Below are 17,184 nucleotides of genomic sequence, written 5' to 3'. Positions count from 1 at the left end.
CGTTGGACTATCCTAAATTGGGCATCCTTGAGGTCGTAGTTTCCCAAGGCATCCTCCGTGAAACCTAGCAGATGAAGTTTCTTCAGCAGCTCTTTCTCCCATCGAGAAATATGGGAGTCCGTGAACACCAGGGAGAGGTAGCTGCCAGGAATTGCCAGAAAGAGCACCCGAAACCACCATTTAAAGGTGTTTATCCAGGCCATACATTCCACCGATCGAATGCCTAGTTCCAGGTATATCGGGGCAAAACCAACACAAGGGGGAAGACCCAGAAGTTTTCTAAGGAAAGCAGCCTGGGTTCTTTCAATGCAATCCTTGAAGTCTCGTATCCAGATGGGAATGCCGTAAAGAGTTTGGGCCAGCGTTTTGGCTTTGTAAATACGTAGGGCAGAAGGAATGAACTGGCCACCCATTTGCCCACTAATTTATGATAAAACCAGGAAATGTGGATGGTCCTCCTGGCTAAACCAACTTTTTTTTGCTTTGTTTTTCATTTTATAAAAGGTTAAACTTTATTGACTTTGGCATAGAAAAATTATTCTCATGAGAAATAAAGGTAAAGTGATTGTTAATGAAGCTTCAGTTACAAATGCTTTTAATTTAATGTGTTAAATTAGGATTTCCATAAACTACGTTGCTCTCATATAGCATTTATTTGTACCCATAGTCAAATATATAATTGTATAGTAAAAAGATATAAGAATAAAAAAATATGGATCACAATAAACCACCTGATTTATGTCTTCCAGTTTATTGTTAGTGTTCTTGACCTCTTCAGTATTAATTGCTTTATAATTTAATGTCATTCCCTTTAGGGGTATTGTTAACTAAGAACAGACTATTAGTTCTGTTATTTCTCTGCATAATTACTTCACCCCATTTAATATAAATTAGGAAAGAGCAGGATATTAGAAGAATGAATGCAAGGAAAAAGCCATCAGATTTAACTGAGTTTTACATTTAGATTTATCTGATGACTTATTTACACTGCACTTTATGTGGGCGTCAGCTATATAGAACAGAGGTTGAATTTATCTTCAAGCAGATTTGTATGGAACTGTACCTTTAGACATCTTTCTGTGTCATTGCAATCTTGCATAATGGGTGAACAGCGTATGCCTCTAGGAATGTGAAGGTCTGGAGGATCTGGGGGATAGGAGGGGTGGAGGGAGAGAAGCTTTTCTTTTTCTGGGCCTTCTGATTGTAACTATCCCCTCACCACATACATAAATGTAATCTGTCATGCAAGAGGTAGGCTACTGACGTCTATCACTATATCACTATAACCATCACTGTTCTCTAAAATGGCAGTAAAAGGGAAGGTTAATTCACTGATGTATGTAAATATCTGTTATCAGGGGTGGGTTGCTGCCGGCATTATTGCCAGTCCAGCGCACAAACTTTTTTGCTCCGCGCATGTGCGCTTTTGCACCTAAAAAGGTCTGTGCATGCGCAAAGCATTAAAAAGGGGGAAACATACATTTCTGCAATGAAAATTATTCTGCACATGTGCAGAATTGAAAATCAAGATGGCACCACCATAGGAGAACCGGTACGGGGGTGTGCCAGGCCTGGATCCCTGCTGGTTCCCGTGATCCAGGCCGCCAAATTACTACCGCTTCGGTAGTATGCCCAGCAACGTTTTGTACTGCTTGTCAGGATTAATGATGGCTTACTGTAGTCTAAGTACAGTATATCTTATATATCAAAGAAAAGGTTAAAGAGCAGAAGGTGGCATAAAACAATTCCTTCTATTTAACTGTTGTTTTGTCACTGGCTATGTCCTCTGTGGCAAGAGTAGTCTTTAAGGAGACTCACTCATGAAATATTCTCCAATGTCTAAATGTGCCCACCAGGAATCACTGCTGGGCTAATATGTATTATTAGGATAATTCATTCTGCCATACTTCTGATGAGACAACTCACCACATGCAACCATGTCATTGTCCAGAGAACAAGAACAGAATAACAGAGAAGATCTGGTGATATACTTAAATTCAAGGACATAAAAGGAAGTAAACAGTAAACATAACCTTCGCTCAGCTTTGGTTCTGAGTAAATCCAAATCCTACCAGTGTCACTTCAAACCAACCAATGTGTCAACTAGCAGGCTTGTCTCCCAGTCCTAAATATGTGGTGTATCTATTAAAAACAACTTAGTGAGAATTCAGCAAGTTGCAACAGTCATAACTACTGTAAAATGCAAACTGGGAAAAGCTTTGTGTAAATGTTTGGGGTGCTTGTATGTTAATGACTATTTCTGAAGATACAGTATGTATAAAGAAGCTTTAAAGGAACTCCTGAATAAGGGGAATTTTTACTGCCATCTGACAAAAGAATGCTACATGTAAACTTCTGGACAAAGTTCTCTTAAGCTTGTGCCAAAATGAATACCTCTTCTCCTTCATTCAAATTCTCCTATTAGAACTCCCCAGTGCCAAAGCATGCCGTTTGTGTTTGCTTTTCAGTGTGATATGTGGCTACAAGTGCCTGCACAGCCTTCACTTTCCTCTGCAAGGCACGCTGTGTACTTTCACATTCTTGACTTTGACTGATTGGCCCTTTCCGATCATGTGAGGGAGTTGGAATCCTGAATTGTAGCTTTTTGGCACTCCTCTTTTTCTCTCTTTTAAATTGCTTGCTCTTTTCAGTTCCTTGGGCTTCCTTCTTCTTTCCTCTCGGTACTTCAGTTAGATTGAGGAATTCTCACCCAGGAAAACTGCAGCAGCATTTGGTTTTTGGTTTTTGTGTTTTAAACGGGGCACAGATGTTTAGGCAGATGGCCAGTACGTCAGACTCAGGCTGCCTCTGTGTGAATGCTATGTCAACAGAAGGCCAAGAGATGTACTTGCTATTTGATCAAACTGCAAGACGCTCTCCATACAGGAAAAGTAGGATCCTAGCACGCCAACATCTTCTGACTAAAATTCAACAGGGTGAGTCACTTGCCTTGAGTTTTTAACTGAAACAAATGTTTGGGTTATTCTTCTTTTTTTAAACTCATCTGGTCATATTGTGCTATTTATCTAGCTTAGTTATTTTGGTTCTTGGAAGCAGTCAGAATGAAACATTTCAATTTCAACCTAACATATACACGGGCATGTGCTATGTATGAATAAGTGGATTGTATTTCTGCAGCATTATCCTTCTGCCTAAATCTGCACAGTCTCCCCCCCCCCCCATCAATTGTCTGCTTTTAATTGCTCTTAGTGACCCTTGTGCAGTAAATATGTGGAGGGGCAGAACCATACATGACAGATTATCTCCCCTACAGATGTGAAAGAACTGCTGAGATCTTTTTTAAAAAATCCATTTATTGATTACTATTGCTCTGTGTACTTATTTCAATCATTTAGAAAAGGTAAGAAGAATAGTCTTCTTACCCATGTCTTCAGGGGACTCGCAAGGGATGTTCTAAAGCACATAATATTTTGTGGAAATCTTAAGGCCGCACTCTCATTAGGCAAGTCAAATTTCTTCTTCCAATCTATATAATTGTGATGCTAACGGAATGGGCCATTTGCCAAACTGCATATAATCAAAGTGAACTTTGGAACCTTGGCGCAAAAAGCTGATGATGTACACACACACACACCCAAACTGAACAAATGTTTCAGAAGTTAAATGAAATGTCTAAAGAGAGGATATCAAGTACCCCATATTCCCACTTATATGTAAGAAACGGGAAGCCAAGGCACCTGTAATACTGTCTAGAATAAATCAACTAAATACCAGTAGCACATATTAAATCATGAAAAGCAGCAAGAGTAACAAAGTTCTGTGTGATTTCTTATTTTCCTAGTTGGGTGCATGATGTATGTTTACTCAGTTGTAAATCTCATTGAATTTAATAGGGAGTTGAAGCAAGAGCGGTGACCTTTGGAATGCAGATCTAAATTGTTATTACTGTTCAGTTGAGGTGAAGGAAAATCCTATTACATTTAGTAAGGAACCATGCATAGTGCAGCAATAAGCTGCTGATGAAGGAGATTATTCCCTTGGCAATGGAGCAAACCGTTGTTTTCAGTACAGTGTCAGGAACTGGAGATTTTTGGAGGATGCTGCTCCTTGCTGTGGCTCTGCTTTCAGGAAGGATATTATGTCATGCATAATTGTGACTGAAAACAATTTTTCCTTTTGGGTTTATGTGAATATTCCAAGCTGTGCTAATTTAGTCTGCGTTTACAAGTGACGTTTCCAGGAAAAAAAGAAGAAAGACTTCAAAACCTTCAAGATCATATCTGTAATGTAATGCAGCCATATGATGATAGGTATTTTTAGTATTATTCTATGCCTCCAATTGTATTTTTCCCATTAAAACTTTTTAAAAAGGCTTAATTCGTCAAGAATATGTAAACTTTTAAAATAAGGATATAAGTCCTATCATTTTACAAAAAATCATTGTGATCCTTGATTAGAGTATTGTTTTCTGCTTGAATGTTTGTCTGATGTTAGTCCATGCTGAGATGAGTGTTGGCTGCTGGAAAGGACGTATTCTGGTCTTTTTATTTCTTTCTTGCCTTTTTATTGTCTCTTTTGAATGGCATGTAAATGTGGTTTATTTCTATGTGTCTACTGATGACTAGTTTATCTGAATGCCAAGCTTCCAAGAATCCACTATCAATTAGCTTGGTCTAAGATTGTCACAGTTTCCCTATTGAAACTATTGTTGAATCTGTCCCTGGGTGCAATGATATTAAGAAGTTTTCATCATGTCTTCTGATTGCTACTTGCTGTTCAGGGATGTGCTGTACTAATCTTCTGACTATTTGTCCTAACAGTGGCTCATACAGTCATTACCGTACATTGTATGTTATTGATGATTCCTGATTTTTCTTCTTGGACTACTCATTATTTTGGGATAATTAAGAGGTTTGGGGGAGATTTAGTAAGTTTATGTGCAACAGTGATGCTATGTGGTTCTAATGATCTGTTGGTTACACGATAGTGTTAGTTTTCATAGCTTGTGTTGGTTGTACTGTAGTAGATTGAATGAGCAGGAGCTTTTTGATAAAGTTGTGTAATTATCGATTTTGCTGGAAGATATTGGAGTACTTCCTTTTTCAGGTGTTCTGGGTTGCTATAGTGTGCTTGTGATTTAAATTATGTTTTAACCCAACTTCTTGTGAGAGGTTGGGTTGTTACCTTGATAATGAAGTACTTGCTTAGTGTGAATTGCTTTTCTTCATACTTGTCTTTCTAATTTGCTGTTGCTTCATCTGTTGACAAAAATATCCAGGAAATGGAGTGTGCTGTTTTCTTCTTTCCTTGTGAATGTAATTCCTTTGAAGATGTTGTTAATTGTTGCATGTGTTTTCTCTAGTGTTTTCTTTAGTTGTTCCCTTTTTATTATGATAAATGTGTCATCTTCTTACTGGATCCATAGTTTTGGTTGTATGTGTGGAAGTGCTATGTATGTATGTTCGTGTAGAAGACATTTTTAATGTTATATTCTTGAAAGTAATTCAACTATTTTTGCCTAATTTCATCTATCAGAAATTCTGCTTGTCCATCTTCTATCAGGAAGTCCAAGTCAAGCCAACCCAACCACATGTGGTGGTGCTGAAAGTTTTTGTTTTACAATTGTAAGAATTAGAAATAGAAGAGTGGACATTAAGAAACATTTTATTAAAATGTATGTACCAAGGAGTTATTTCCAAATAGAGGCTTCATATTTTTTTAGGTTCCTAGAAAGTATGCTTTTTGTGGAAATCTACCTAAGTAGGAACGGAAAAGTGAATTTGAAGCTGCTGTGTTGTGCTTCTTCCTTAATAAGATCACTCAGAACAGATCAATGGCAGAATCAGAAAGTAAAATGAAGAGAAAGCTCACAGGGCTCCAGAAATCAACAGAGGATATTCAACAATTCTGTATGTTGGTCTTTGCTAAACTTTCTCTTAAAAACATACAAAAATTACATCACTTTATGTAGTCTTAAACCTTTCTAATTAATAATTATAGAATGTTTCATTCTAAAGTTTCAAGACTGAAGATTTAGCAAGTGAATCAAGTAGCTAGCCACCAGTATACCAGAAGAGCCATCTGACTACAAAGTCACATATCCAAGGCTGATACTACTGTCCACAGGTCCATCTTCAGGCCATTATTTAAACCAGTTTGAAGGATGAAACTCTAACTGCCCATATCAATTGCCTTTTTAAAATTTCTGATGTCAGGATTCATAGAAGCTGTTATAAATTGAATCTGTGCATATATAACTGAAAAATTGAAGAAGAAAAAGGAACAAAGAAGCTAGTTATATATAACTCTGAAATGATATGCATATTGGATAATGTATGCATGTCAGCATATGAACTTGTCATGAGTTGGCTGCAAAGGCTTTGTTTATTAAATTTCAAAAGATAATAACCATTTCTACAACAAAATTGTGCCCTTTCTCAAATACTTTTCCAAGAACTCTCCCAATCAGTTAAAAAAACAACCTCTTGTTGTGATGCTCTTTATTTAAATGAATTTTAAAGCTGAAATTATTTCAGCTCATATGAATTGCCATTTGTTAATTTCTGATGGTGGGGATATAGAAACTCTTTTAAGTAATGGAGTATGTGTATATGTAAGTGAGAAATTGAAGGGAAAAAAAGACAAAGGTGCTAGTTATGAGATTTCTCTGAAATAATATACATAGCCACATATCTCCAAGAGGTTCAGTCCAAGATTTTTAAAAAATGGCATAGTTGAATAAAGGATGTAATATTAAGAGTCCATTGGAGAAGCAAGGAACTTTCCTTGTATGAACTTTATTTTAAGTTACAGCCCTGATTCTGTGCAATTCTCTTGTCTTCTGCCCATCCATCAAATCCCATTCCACAGTGTTCAGGAATGTTTTGAATCCTTAGAAAGAAATCTGAAAGTGGCATAGCACTTTGGCTGTAAAGGTTCTCTCTGTGAACTTCCTAAAATTCCTCTTAGGGCTCGGGTTAGCATTAAGAGTGCTCTGAATTAACAGTTTCAGCAGAGGTGGTATTCAGCAGGTTCTGACCAGTTCTGGAGAACCGATAGCGGAAATTTTGACTAGTTTGGAGAACTGGTAAATACCACCTCTGACTGGCTCCATCCCCATCTATTCTCTGTCTCCCGAATCCCAGCTGATCGGGAGAGAATGGGGATTTTGCAATAACTTTCTCTTGGAGTGGAGAGGAATGTAGATTTTACAGTATCCTTCCCCTGCCACGCCCACCAAGCCATGCCCACCAAGCCACGCCCACAGAACCAGTAATAAATTTTTTTGAATCCCACCACTAAGTTTCAGTAATAAATAATGTCAACACGGAAACACTAAAAGCCATTATTCTTGCTTCGAACTGCAAGATGGATGGCATATACATTACATAAATAATATGGGCTCTTTCAATTTTCTATATTAAAATTAGTATGCTTTTATAGCACTGGCTTTATTTTTATTTATTTATTTCTTAGATTTTTAGACCGCCCCTCTCCCAGAAAGGGACTTATAAAGACCACAGGAGTTTTCATTAAAAAAAAAGACTTTTAAATTGCAAGAAAGCAACTGTCCATTTACAAAACTCAAAACCCTTTTCATAGCTTACCAAGAAAGTTACAAGCCTTATATAACTATGTGCTAATCTCAAATGTCAAAGATTATGGAGAAAGTTCAGCTTTGAAGCTCTTCCAGAATGTCACTAGAAAGCAATCCACATTTGGAGGACAGCATTTGCAGCCTCAGTTCAGTTGTGTTTCATACAAGATTTGAAAACGTGCATATTTTGTCATGAAGTTCTTACTATAAAAAGGACACGAAAAGTTTGTTGTGGCATTAGCTCAACAAAGCACTGGTGCATGTTTTTCAATTCAAGGGTTCTCACATTGTGCAGTTATACATCTCCCAAATTAAGCCAGTAGTTTTGCAAGACTTCCTGACATTGCAAAGGTATAAAAAAGATGGACAGCAGCTAGGTTAATTTTGGTTTTGCATTTAATAGATCAAAGAGAAACACATTACAGGCTATACAAACTTCTGATTTATTTATTCATTCATGTTATTTATTGTAGCTTGCCACTATACAAATCTTACGTGAGGCGAGCTCATGGCATGCATGCCAGAAGTGGCACACATGACCTCTCTCTGGGCACGCACAGCATTGCCAGCTGCTCTTCTGGGTTCCATCGTGCGTATGCTTGCCGGACAGCTGGTCTTTGTGCAAAGACCAGTGTGCCAGAACATGGAAGAGCAGCTCCATGTGCATGCTCACTGGCCAGCTGCTCTCTTTCAGGTTCTGGTGCGCTGGTGCATGCAGGCGCACATGCACATGTATGCGCACTCCAGTTTCGGCACTCAGTGCTGAAAACGTTAACCATCACTTATATAGTAACAATTTAAAACACACAAAAATGAAAAGTGACACTGACAACAAAACATTCAAGGTCACATTGTGGGTATCAGTTCTGAATATGAGAGGTTTAAATCAGGTCTTTATTTGGCTCTCCAAAACTGATAACTTTTGACTTCCTGAACAAGCACAGAAGGACATCTCTTGTGTTTCCACAAAACCTGTCTCTCCTATTAATGTGACTCTGAGATTTTCAGGTAGGTGCATACTAGGAAACTAGCTTCACAAACATTCTATTTCATTAAATGTTTTACATGTCATTCAGTGGTAGGATTCAAAACATTTTTACTACCGATTGTGTGGGTGTTGCTTGGTGGGCATGGTGTGGCTTGATGGGCATGGCTTGGTGGACGTGACTTGGTAGACATGGCAGGGGAAGGTTACTGCAAAATCCCCATTCCCTACCCACTCCAGGGGAAAGTTCTGCAAGATCCCCATTCCCTCCTGATCAGCTGGGACTCGGGAGGGAGAGAATAGATGGGGACAGAGCCAGCCAGAGGTGCTTATTTACTGATTCTCTGAACTACACAAAATTTCCGCTACCAGTTCTCCAGAACTGGTCAGAACCTCAGACACCTCTGATGTCATTACTAAAAACATGAATTTATTTACACAGAATGTTATCCCATTGATAAGTTGATAACACTATTTGGACCAAAATCAAATTGCCTTATTGTTTAGCATGATATGTGTGTCTGCCATTGTTGAAATCACTGTAAACAAAAAATAGCATTCCTGTGTCAAATTCATGCCTTCTTGTCCATGTTAAGTTCTTTAGGATCTTAATATTTAAACTTCAGATTTCCTCTTTGTATAACAATGATAGGTTTTGTGAAGCAGAGAACATAAAGAATAATGTGATGATGATATTGTGTCATTAGGGTTAACTTGGGTGAGAAGAAATACCCTGTTCCCTGAAAATAAGCCCTCCCCGGGTAATAAGCCCAATTAGGCTTTTGAACACATGTGCTAAAATAAGCCCTTCCCCAAAAATAAGCCCTCCCCGAAAATATTGCAACACAGCAGCAGCCATGAGGTTACAATGCTCACCGACCCTGTCTTATTTTCGGGAAAACATGGTAGAGAATTTATTGCAAGAGAACTGTACTATGTCATTGTGGTATATTTATTAATTGTAAAATGTACATATGGGTATAAGTATATATGAGGCTGGTGCATACTTCTTGTCTTTTTCTAAGTCGGATAGAACCATGCTATGAGTAATTACAAAGAATAGAATAGAATAGAATAGAATAGAATAGAATAGAATAGAATAGAATAGAATATTTGGCCAAGTATGATTAGTCACATAAGGAATTTGTCTCTGTTGCAGAAATAGACTTCTTTCTTGATTTCCTAGAATCTTATTTCTTATTTACTTAATAACCATCATTACGACCTAAAAAAGCAAAAAAATGTGATAAAAGAAGTCCAGAAGAAGTTAGAAACTGATCATTCATAATACATTTTTTTAAAATAAAACAGAGAAAAAACATCAAAACTCAACAATCCCTATCCTGATTTAAAAGAAAAGAGGAAGAAAAATAGGTTTTTCTGTCTTACACATTTAGGGCACAACTAAATGTAACCAACAATAATTTTCTGACTAATTCTAAAAAGATATCAACAGTGTACTGAACTGGAGCTGTTGAAGGAATCCTATGGCTAGCTAATTGGAAACAATACGTTTTTTTCCCAAATATCTTGCTGCATTTCAACATGGGCAACTAGATTCTTATTATCTGATCTGTGGGTATAAGAAAATGTCAAAATATCATCCCATCCAGACGACAGCAAAAATATTCCTCCTTGGCTATGGTTATAGCAACTCGTGTATGCAAAGATGTGATAGTCTTCTTCAGCATGACTTTCATAAGTTATGATGGAACCACACCTTCTAGAATTTTCAGTCAGCAAAACCAAAAACTACCTATACGGTTGTTAAAATACAGGATGATTTCCATTATTGCAGTATTGCCACTATAGCATTTTCGATTTAAAGGCACCTTTGAGTGTGTGGAACATTCACATAGCATTTACCTGAAATTCCTTTAACCATACATACCGTATTTTTCGGACTATAAGAGGCACTGGTGTATAAGACGCACCAGGATTTCGAAGAGGTAAGTAAGAAAAAAAAGTTTTTGCCTTCCCTCATCCCCCAGCAGCGCTCTGCAGGCTTCAGCAGGGCTGCAGTAAGGCAAAAACACCTGTATTTTTGCAAACAATGTGCCGTTTTTGCCTTACCCCAGCCCTGCTGAAGCCTGCAGAGTGCTGCTGGGGGCTGAGGGAAGGCAAAAACAGGATGTGGGGGCAGAGCTTCAAAAGGCCAAAAATGGCTGTATTCAGTGTATAAGACGCACCAACATTTCCATGCTCTTTTATGGGGGGAAAAGATGCGTCTTATACTCCAAAAAATATGGTATATATTCCAAAGACCACACATGTGACCAGGGAAAGGATAACTTTTGTTTAAAAAGCTACAACAAGGTTATATATAAAATTACAGTTACAAGCCTGGTTGTTTTGTTTTATTATATATTTATAATATTCTATTAGTAGATCTGAGGGCAATCGCAGATGCTTGCCCAACACTAAATTTTAGTAGTGTGAATTTGTTAAATGTAACTTTATTTAAGTGATTAATTTAATTTTTATCACAGATAACACATCTTGATGTTTAACAAAATAAAATCTTAAATGAAAATATATATTTTTATACATTATATATTTATACTGAAATATTTATACTAACATTATTTAAACAAGTAACAGGTTGGATAAAGCTTTCCTTACTTCAAGTGAACCTACTGAAATCAGTGAGAGTACATTAGCCCTTATTAAAAAGTTCCATTAACCTTTTGTATCTGGAATCAACCTTCCTTTTTGTAGAAGTTGGAAAATATTTATGTAGTATGAAATGCCACTTTTATTTTTAAAATTTCCCCTGACTGGAGTGCTGCCATTTCTCCATGTGGTTCTCCTGCCTTCATTCTTGTTGGTGGTTTTCACATCCTGAACAAGACGTAAATATGCGTGATGTGGAGTATTTATTGACATTGCTTGTGGAAGAACTATGGGGTCTCAGTGATGATTACTCATCTGTTCTTGAAAGTAAATAAGGTGGAGGCTTTCAAGAATTCATTTTAGATGAGTCAGAAAATTATTATGCTTCTTGGAGTTTATAGAAATAGACTTGACTGTGTCATTCTGTACTTTGCCTCTGAGCCATGAATAGTTCCATTGACACTCTGCACCCACGCTGCTGAACAATTCTACTTATTATGAACCAGAATTAGCATTCTTTTTTTTTTAACTTTTTCAGACTTTATAGAATTAGTGCAAAATAGTTCCAAGATTCTTTGTTCCAGGGGCAAATCTATCACAGCAGGTCCTTCAGTGTGACCCCCGAAGACGTGCATCCCTCCTTTTCATTTAGCACTTAGGATATGACACCATCTCTCTTGTGAAATAAATTCTATTATGTAAAAATGTATGCATAAGATAACTTGATCAGATTTAGACATTTTGGATTAACCTGCAAGTGAGTCAAGAACACGGTAAATGTTTTCACAGAGATTTTATAATACTCTATTGTAGCTTCCTCCTACTAACGAAAAGGACTCTAGGAATAAGCCTGATTATAACGTGGAAGGAATGTGCATGACTCAAATGAAATGGGTGTTCTAGGTTTTTTGGCTAGTTATAGAAATTATTAAGTTCAGAAGTTTGAACCAAAAAATAGAATGACACCTATAACATAGTGGTAGTTTAAACCAAAGATTGGCTACTTACTCCTTTCTCTTAACTAATTCAACTATATTAAGAAAATATAGTTATCTATTGATTGATGAAAAACATATTTGAAGATATTGGATATATGTAGCAAGACCAAAGAGCATAAAAATAGGTTCAAAGTGATAAGTTCTGTAGAACTGTTCACGATACAGAATATTACAGCAATGTTAGATTTTTAGAGCTAAGGAGCAATTTTTTTTTTGCCCTGGAATGTTAGATATAATATGGATTATGACTGAATAATCTGAATATTTTACTTCTTTGCTTTTCTATCCATCCCCTATTGGGCAACATAAAACCTAACACTTTTTTGTACTGCTAGCAGTGCTTATCTAGTCTACAGAGGAAAAAGTCTTTTAAAGCTCTGTATTGATATACCAGGAAATAAACATAGAACTTTTTTCCATTAAAAAAGATCTGCTACTGAGACACAGATTTTCCTTGAAACAATCTTGGATCTCCCTCGCCGGCTTCAATAGTAGCAAATTCCAGAGCTTCAATCAGATGGAGAAATAACTAAGCCCCCTTTGCTCTTGTACATTCAGTTCATGGAATATACAGTGTTGCATCTGTTTAAGAAAGAAAGACGTATTCATAAGATTTCTTTAAAGAAATTTCCTGTGACTTTTTAAGGCACTTTGTTTGTAACCGTTTTAGATATTTCTGCTTTCAGTCATCTTGCCTGCCATGCAGGTTGGTAGTTTTAGCTGAATTGGGTATTATGAACTCAGCTCACAGGCGAGTAATGGCAAAGTTATTTCCTGAAAGTCTTTGTTTTTTGTTTTTTTTAAAATTCAGATTGCTAAAAATTTCACGTTCAGGTCTTTAGTGTTATGGCCTGGGGTGAGAGCAAAACTATTCTTGACACTGACATCTAAAGTTGGAGTGGTTGTAAAATGAAAACAATAGCCTGCAGTAATTTTGGGTGAGATTATACTTCTTCTCTAAACATAACAAAGCAAATTCTCTTTTTAAAATTCTAGTACCCAAATAGAATAATGAATTCTTTAATATTACTGTAGTATTGGTGGGAAAAGAACCCAGTGGGTTGTTCTTTTCCGACACTCTTTATGCATTCATTGGGATGCATAAAGAAACACTTCGTTGCATTCCAAATGGGCTTTTTTCGAAAAGCAACTGGACTCTGTTTCATGAAGACATTTCACTTTTCATCCAAGAAGCTTTTTCAGTTCTGACTGAATGTTGGAGGATGGAAGGATTTATATTCCTTGCAGTCATCTGGTCCTTATCACTCATTCTGAAAATCATTGAGGCCACTTGGAGGTTTATCTGTGCCCTCGGGGTCACCTGAAGAGTGCAAATGGGTGTGGAACCTTTTTGGAACTGCTTCAGGAAACAGTGATCCTGAGAGGGTTCTAAACACTCACTTTGGATCCACCTTCTCTCAAAGACTTGATACTAGGTGATCAAACAGTAGCTTAAGATAGAAAGGGATAGAGTAATTTAGCTAATTTAAACAAATTCAGGACTCCAGGATTATATCAATCAGTAGTGAAAGTAATAGCAGAGATGCTTTCAGAACTATTCTAGGTAAACTTTAAGAATTCCTGAAGGACTTGTAAAGTACTAAATGATTGGAAGAAAATGTCATTTTCATAATAATAATAATAATAATAATAATAATAATAATAATAATAATAATAATAATAATAATAATAATAATAATAATAATAATAATATTTATTTCTTAGCCGCACCCTCTCCCGAAGGACTCGGGGCGGCGTACAATAAAAAACACATAAAATACAATATGGACAATACACACACAAAAGAAACGAATACGTGTACATGGAGGAGGTAGGCAGATGAATAAAGACAATTAAAAACACAATTTAAAATCCCCTAATAAAATTCCAAAAACCACAAAATTAAAAAACCCGTCAGGAGCAGTGTGAACGAACTATGGTTGAGCCAGGCCAGCTACTTGGAATAGGTGGGTCTTGAGCTTTATCCGGAAGGCGCGGAGGTCAGAGGTGGTCCTAATATCCAGGGGAAGGTCATTCCACAGGGCTGGGCCCGCTACAGAGAAGGCTCTGCTCCTAGACGCCGCCCCCCGACATTGTCTGGTGGACAGCACCTGGAGGAGTCCCTCTCTGTGCGAGCGAATTGGTCGCAGGGATGTATGGGGCAGGATACGATCCCGCAAGTAGCTAGGTCCTGAGCCATGGAGCGCTTTAAAGATCGTTATCAAGACCTTGAAACGCACCCGGTAGACCACAGGGAGCCAGTGCAGCTCGCGCAGGAAAGGTGTCACATGGGAGTACCTTGTGTATATTCAATAAGGGAAGGAGAATTCAGGAATCTATAGACTTGTCAACTTGACTGGGCAAAGTTTTCAAACAGATCAAGGAACTTGGAAAGGCAAGCTTCATCTGTGATGATATTTTCCTTAATAAGAATAGAGTATGGGCTAAATGATGACGGGCTGACAATCAGTTGAATGATTGTGCCCAAAGAATGTGCCCAAATTGTGTAATAGCTGTATTTCACCTTGATGATAAATCTCAGGAAGAATGCTGTAAAGCGCCATCTTGTGTTTTTCAACATTTAATCAATGGCATCAATGAGGAAATTGATCAAGTTGCAGGTGACAGAAAGGTGGGAGGGTTCACTAATAGGAATAGCAATAACAATAGAATTATATACCATCCCATAGTGTCTTAAAGCACGCTCTGAACGGGTTACAGATATCAGCATATTGCCCCCAACAATCTGGCTCCCCATTTTATCAATCTTGGAAGGATGAAAGAAAGGCTGAGTCATCCCTGAGCATCCTCAGAATTGAAGTCCAGGTTATGGGCAGACTTTGCCTGCAATACTGCATTCTAACACTGCACCACCACAGCTCTCTAATATTTTCAGGTGAGAAAGATTATTCAAAAAGTTCTTGAATGGTCTTAAGACATGGACTGAAATGACTATATGAGATGAAAGTGGTAAAAGATGGAACAGGAAGATGAAGGCAAAATTTAGCTTAAGAGAAAGAAGGACTAGGGGAGACATGATAGCAGTGTTCCAATATCTCAGGGGTTGCCACAAAGAAGAGGGAGTCAAACTATTCTCCAAAGCACCTGAGGGTAGAACAAGAAGCAATGGGTGGAAACTAATCAAGGAGAGAAGCAACTTAGAACTGAGGAGAAATTTCCTGACAGTTAGAACAATTAATCAGTGGAACAGCTTGCCTCCAGAAGTTGTGAATGCCCCAACACTGGAAGTCTTTAAGAAGATGTTGGATAGCCATTTGTCTGAAACGGTATAGGGTTTCCTGCCTAGGCAGGGGGTTGGACTAGAAGGCCTCCAAGGTCCCTTCCAACTCTACTATTGTATTGTGTTGTGTTGTGTTGTGTTGTGTTGTGTTGTGTTGTATTGTATAAACTCCACAGTGAGACAAACCACATTGTTACAAGCCATCAGGTTCTGCTGAAATCTCCCTGACAATTTTTAAAGTAGTCCTATTTGAAATCATTGATCTCATAGCAAAATATAAGAAAATTGTTGGTGTTATAATTCATATTAATTAAAGACTCCTTCTTAGAATATATCTGCTGGTTTAAAATCATCTGCCATGTCTCTATACTTCCTGTGCTCCCAAACCTCGATTATCCATATTTTTGCAAATATTTGCAGGTGAGCCATATGAAAACAGGAAGCGAGACAACTTAAATCAGGGGTGTCCAAACTTGGGAACTTTAAGACTTGTGGACTTCAACTCCCAGAATTCCCCAGCCAGCCATGCTGGCTGGGGAATTCTGGGAGTTGAAGTCCACAAGTCTTAAAGTTCCCAAGTTTGGACACCCCTGACTTAAATGGATCAGAGATTTGGTTATGAATAGGAATACTAGCTCTAATGAGATATCCTGTAGAAGAATTGGTCACAGATTCTAATCTAGTTTCAAAAGAGACAGATTGAATAATGCTTTATCAAATGATCTCATCAGTCATTTAACCAATTCTGACAAATTAGAGCCCTTTATACAGGGGTAGGATCCTACCGGTTCGGGCAAACCAGTAGCTCTGACCATCAGCTGGGAGCGAACCAGTTCACTCTGACGATGAAGTGGGCCTGCCCACCCGCCCCTGCGCTTAACTCTCCTATATCTTCTCAGCTGAGTCACACGGCAGAGCAGTAATGCGGGAGGTACTTTTTCTCAAAAGCAAAGGGCGTGATCAATCTCACCACTGCCTTTATATATGTACCTACAGTCTTAACTGATGTTTCTATTTGTGGGCTTGGCATTTCCTAGTGATTTTATCTTAAATAAAACAGAGGGGACTAGCTTTTTACACTTCCATAGGCAGAGAGAAGGCCATCAAATGTCGAATAGTTCATTATTCATGTTAAAAGACAAATGAAATGCAAATCATAACTTTCACTATCTTCTTCAGTTGTAATACTTTTCTTTCTGATTTTCTAAGCAGCTGGAGAGATTAGGGTAACTTTGCATCCAAACCAATTATGAAAAAATAATAACGGGAAAAACACACTAGCATATTAGTGCCTTACCTAACTCAATCTGAACCATAGCTTGAGGCTACAGTAGAACTCATTAAAATCTATTGCAAGAATGCTGTGGACACAGCATGCACGTAGTCAGTTTAGCAGAAAGGGCAAATTTTAAACAATAAAATAGTTATAGGGTTCAATACTTTTCAAGCAAATGGAGACAATTTTATGCTTAATAATAATAATAAAAGCAATAATCTCTTTATGCTTAATCTGTATCACTTTTCACTACTGACATGCTACTGTACTTAGAACTGAAGTTGTTCTTCCCTCACATCTATTTCAAACTGTCCTTCAGATCAGAGCAAACTTGCAAATCAATTCTGTAATTTTGATTGATGCTGTCATCTGGTTGGTAATGACTTCTAGCCACCATACAGATAAGTAGATTTTATCCTTGAACATTATAATATGTAAAGCCCATTTCTACATTCTCTCTATCAAATCAGATATATCTGATCTCTTTAATGTGGGATTTAAATAAGGACTAAG

At 37.5% G+C, this 17,184-nt stretch overlaps 1 protein-coding gene across 3 annotated transcripts in view; it reads left to right on the top strand.

The window, feature by feature from the left end:
* The window catches only part of STARD13 (StAR related lipid transfer domain containing 13), a 157,650-nt gene that overhangs the window by 68,207 nt on the left and 72,259 nt on the right, over positions 1 to 17,184 (top strand). The window contains exon 1 of one of the 3 annotated variants that reach the window (XM_081951438.1): positions 2,636 to 2,936. The exons of the other annotated variants lie outside the window; for them this stretch is intronic. Coding sequence (XP_081807564.1) covers positions 2,768 to 2,936 — 169 coding nt within the window. The 5' untranslated portion in view covers positions 2,636 to 2,767. Of the gene's footprint in view, positions 1 to 2,635; positions 2,937 to 17,184 lie in introns of those variants that run through there. 3 annotated transcript variants of the gene reach the window in all.

Source organism: Natrix helvetica (assembly GCF_964273705.1).
Source record: "Natrix helvetica genome assembly, chromosome: 4".
NCBI classification, from domain to species: Eukaryota; Metazoa; Chordata; class Lepidosauria; order Squamata; family Natricidae; genus Natrix; species Natrix helvetica.
This window is presented reverse-complemented; position numbering and strand designations above follow the sequence as displayed.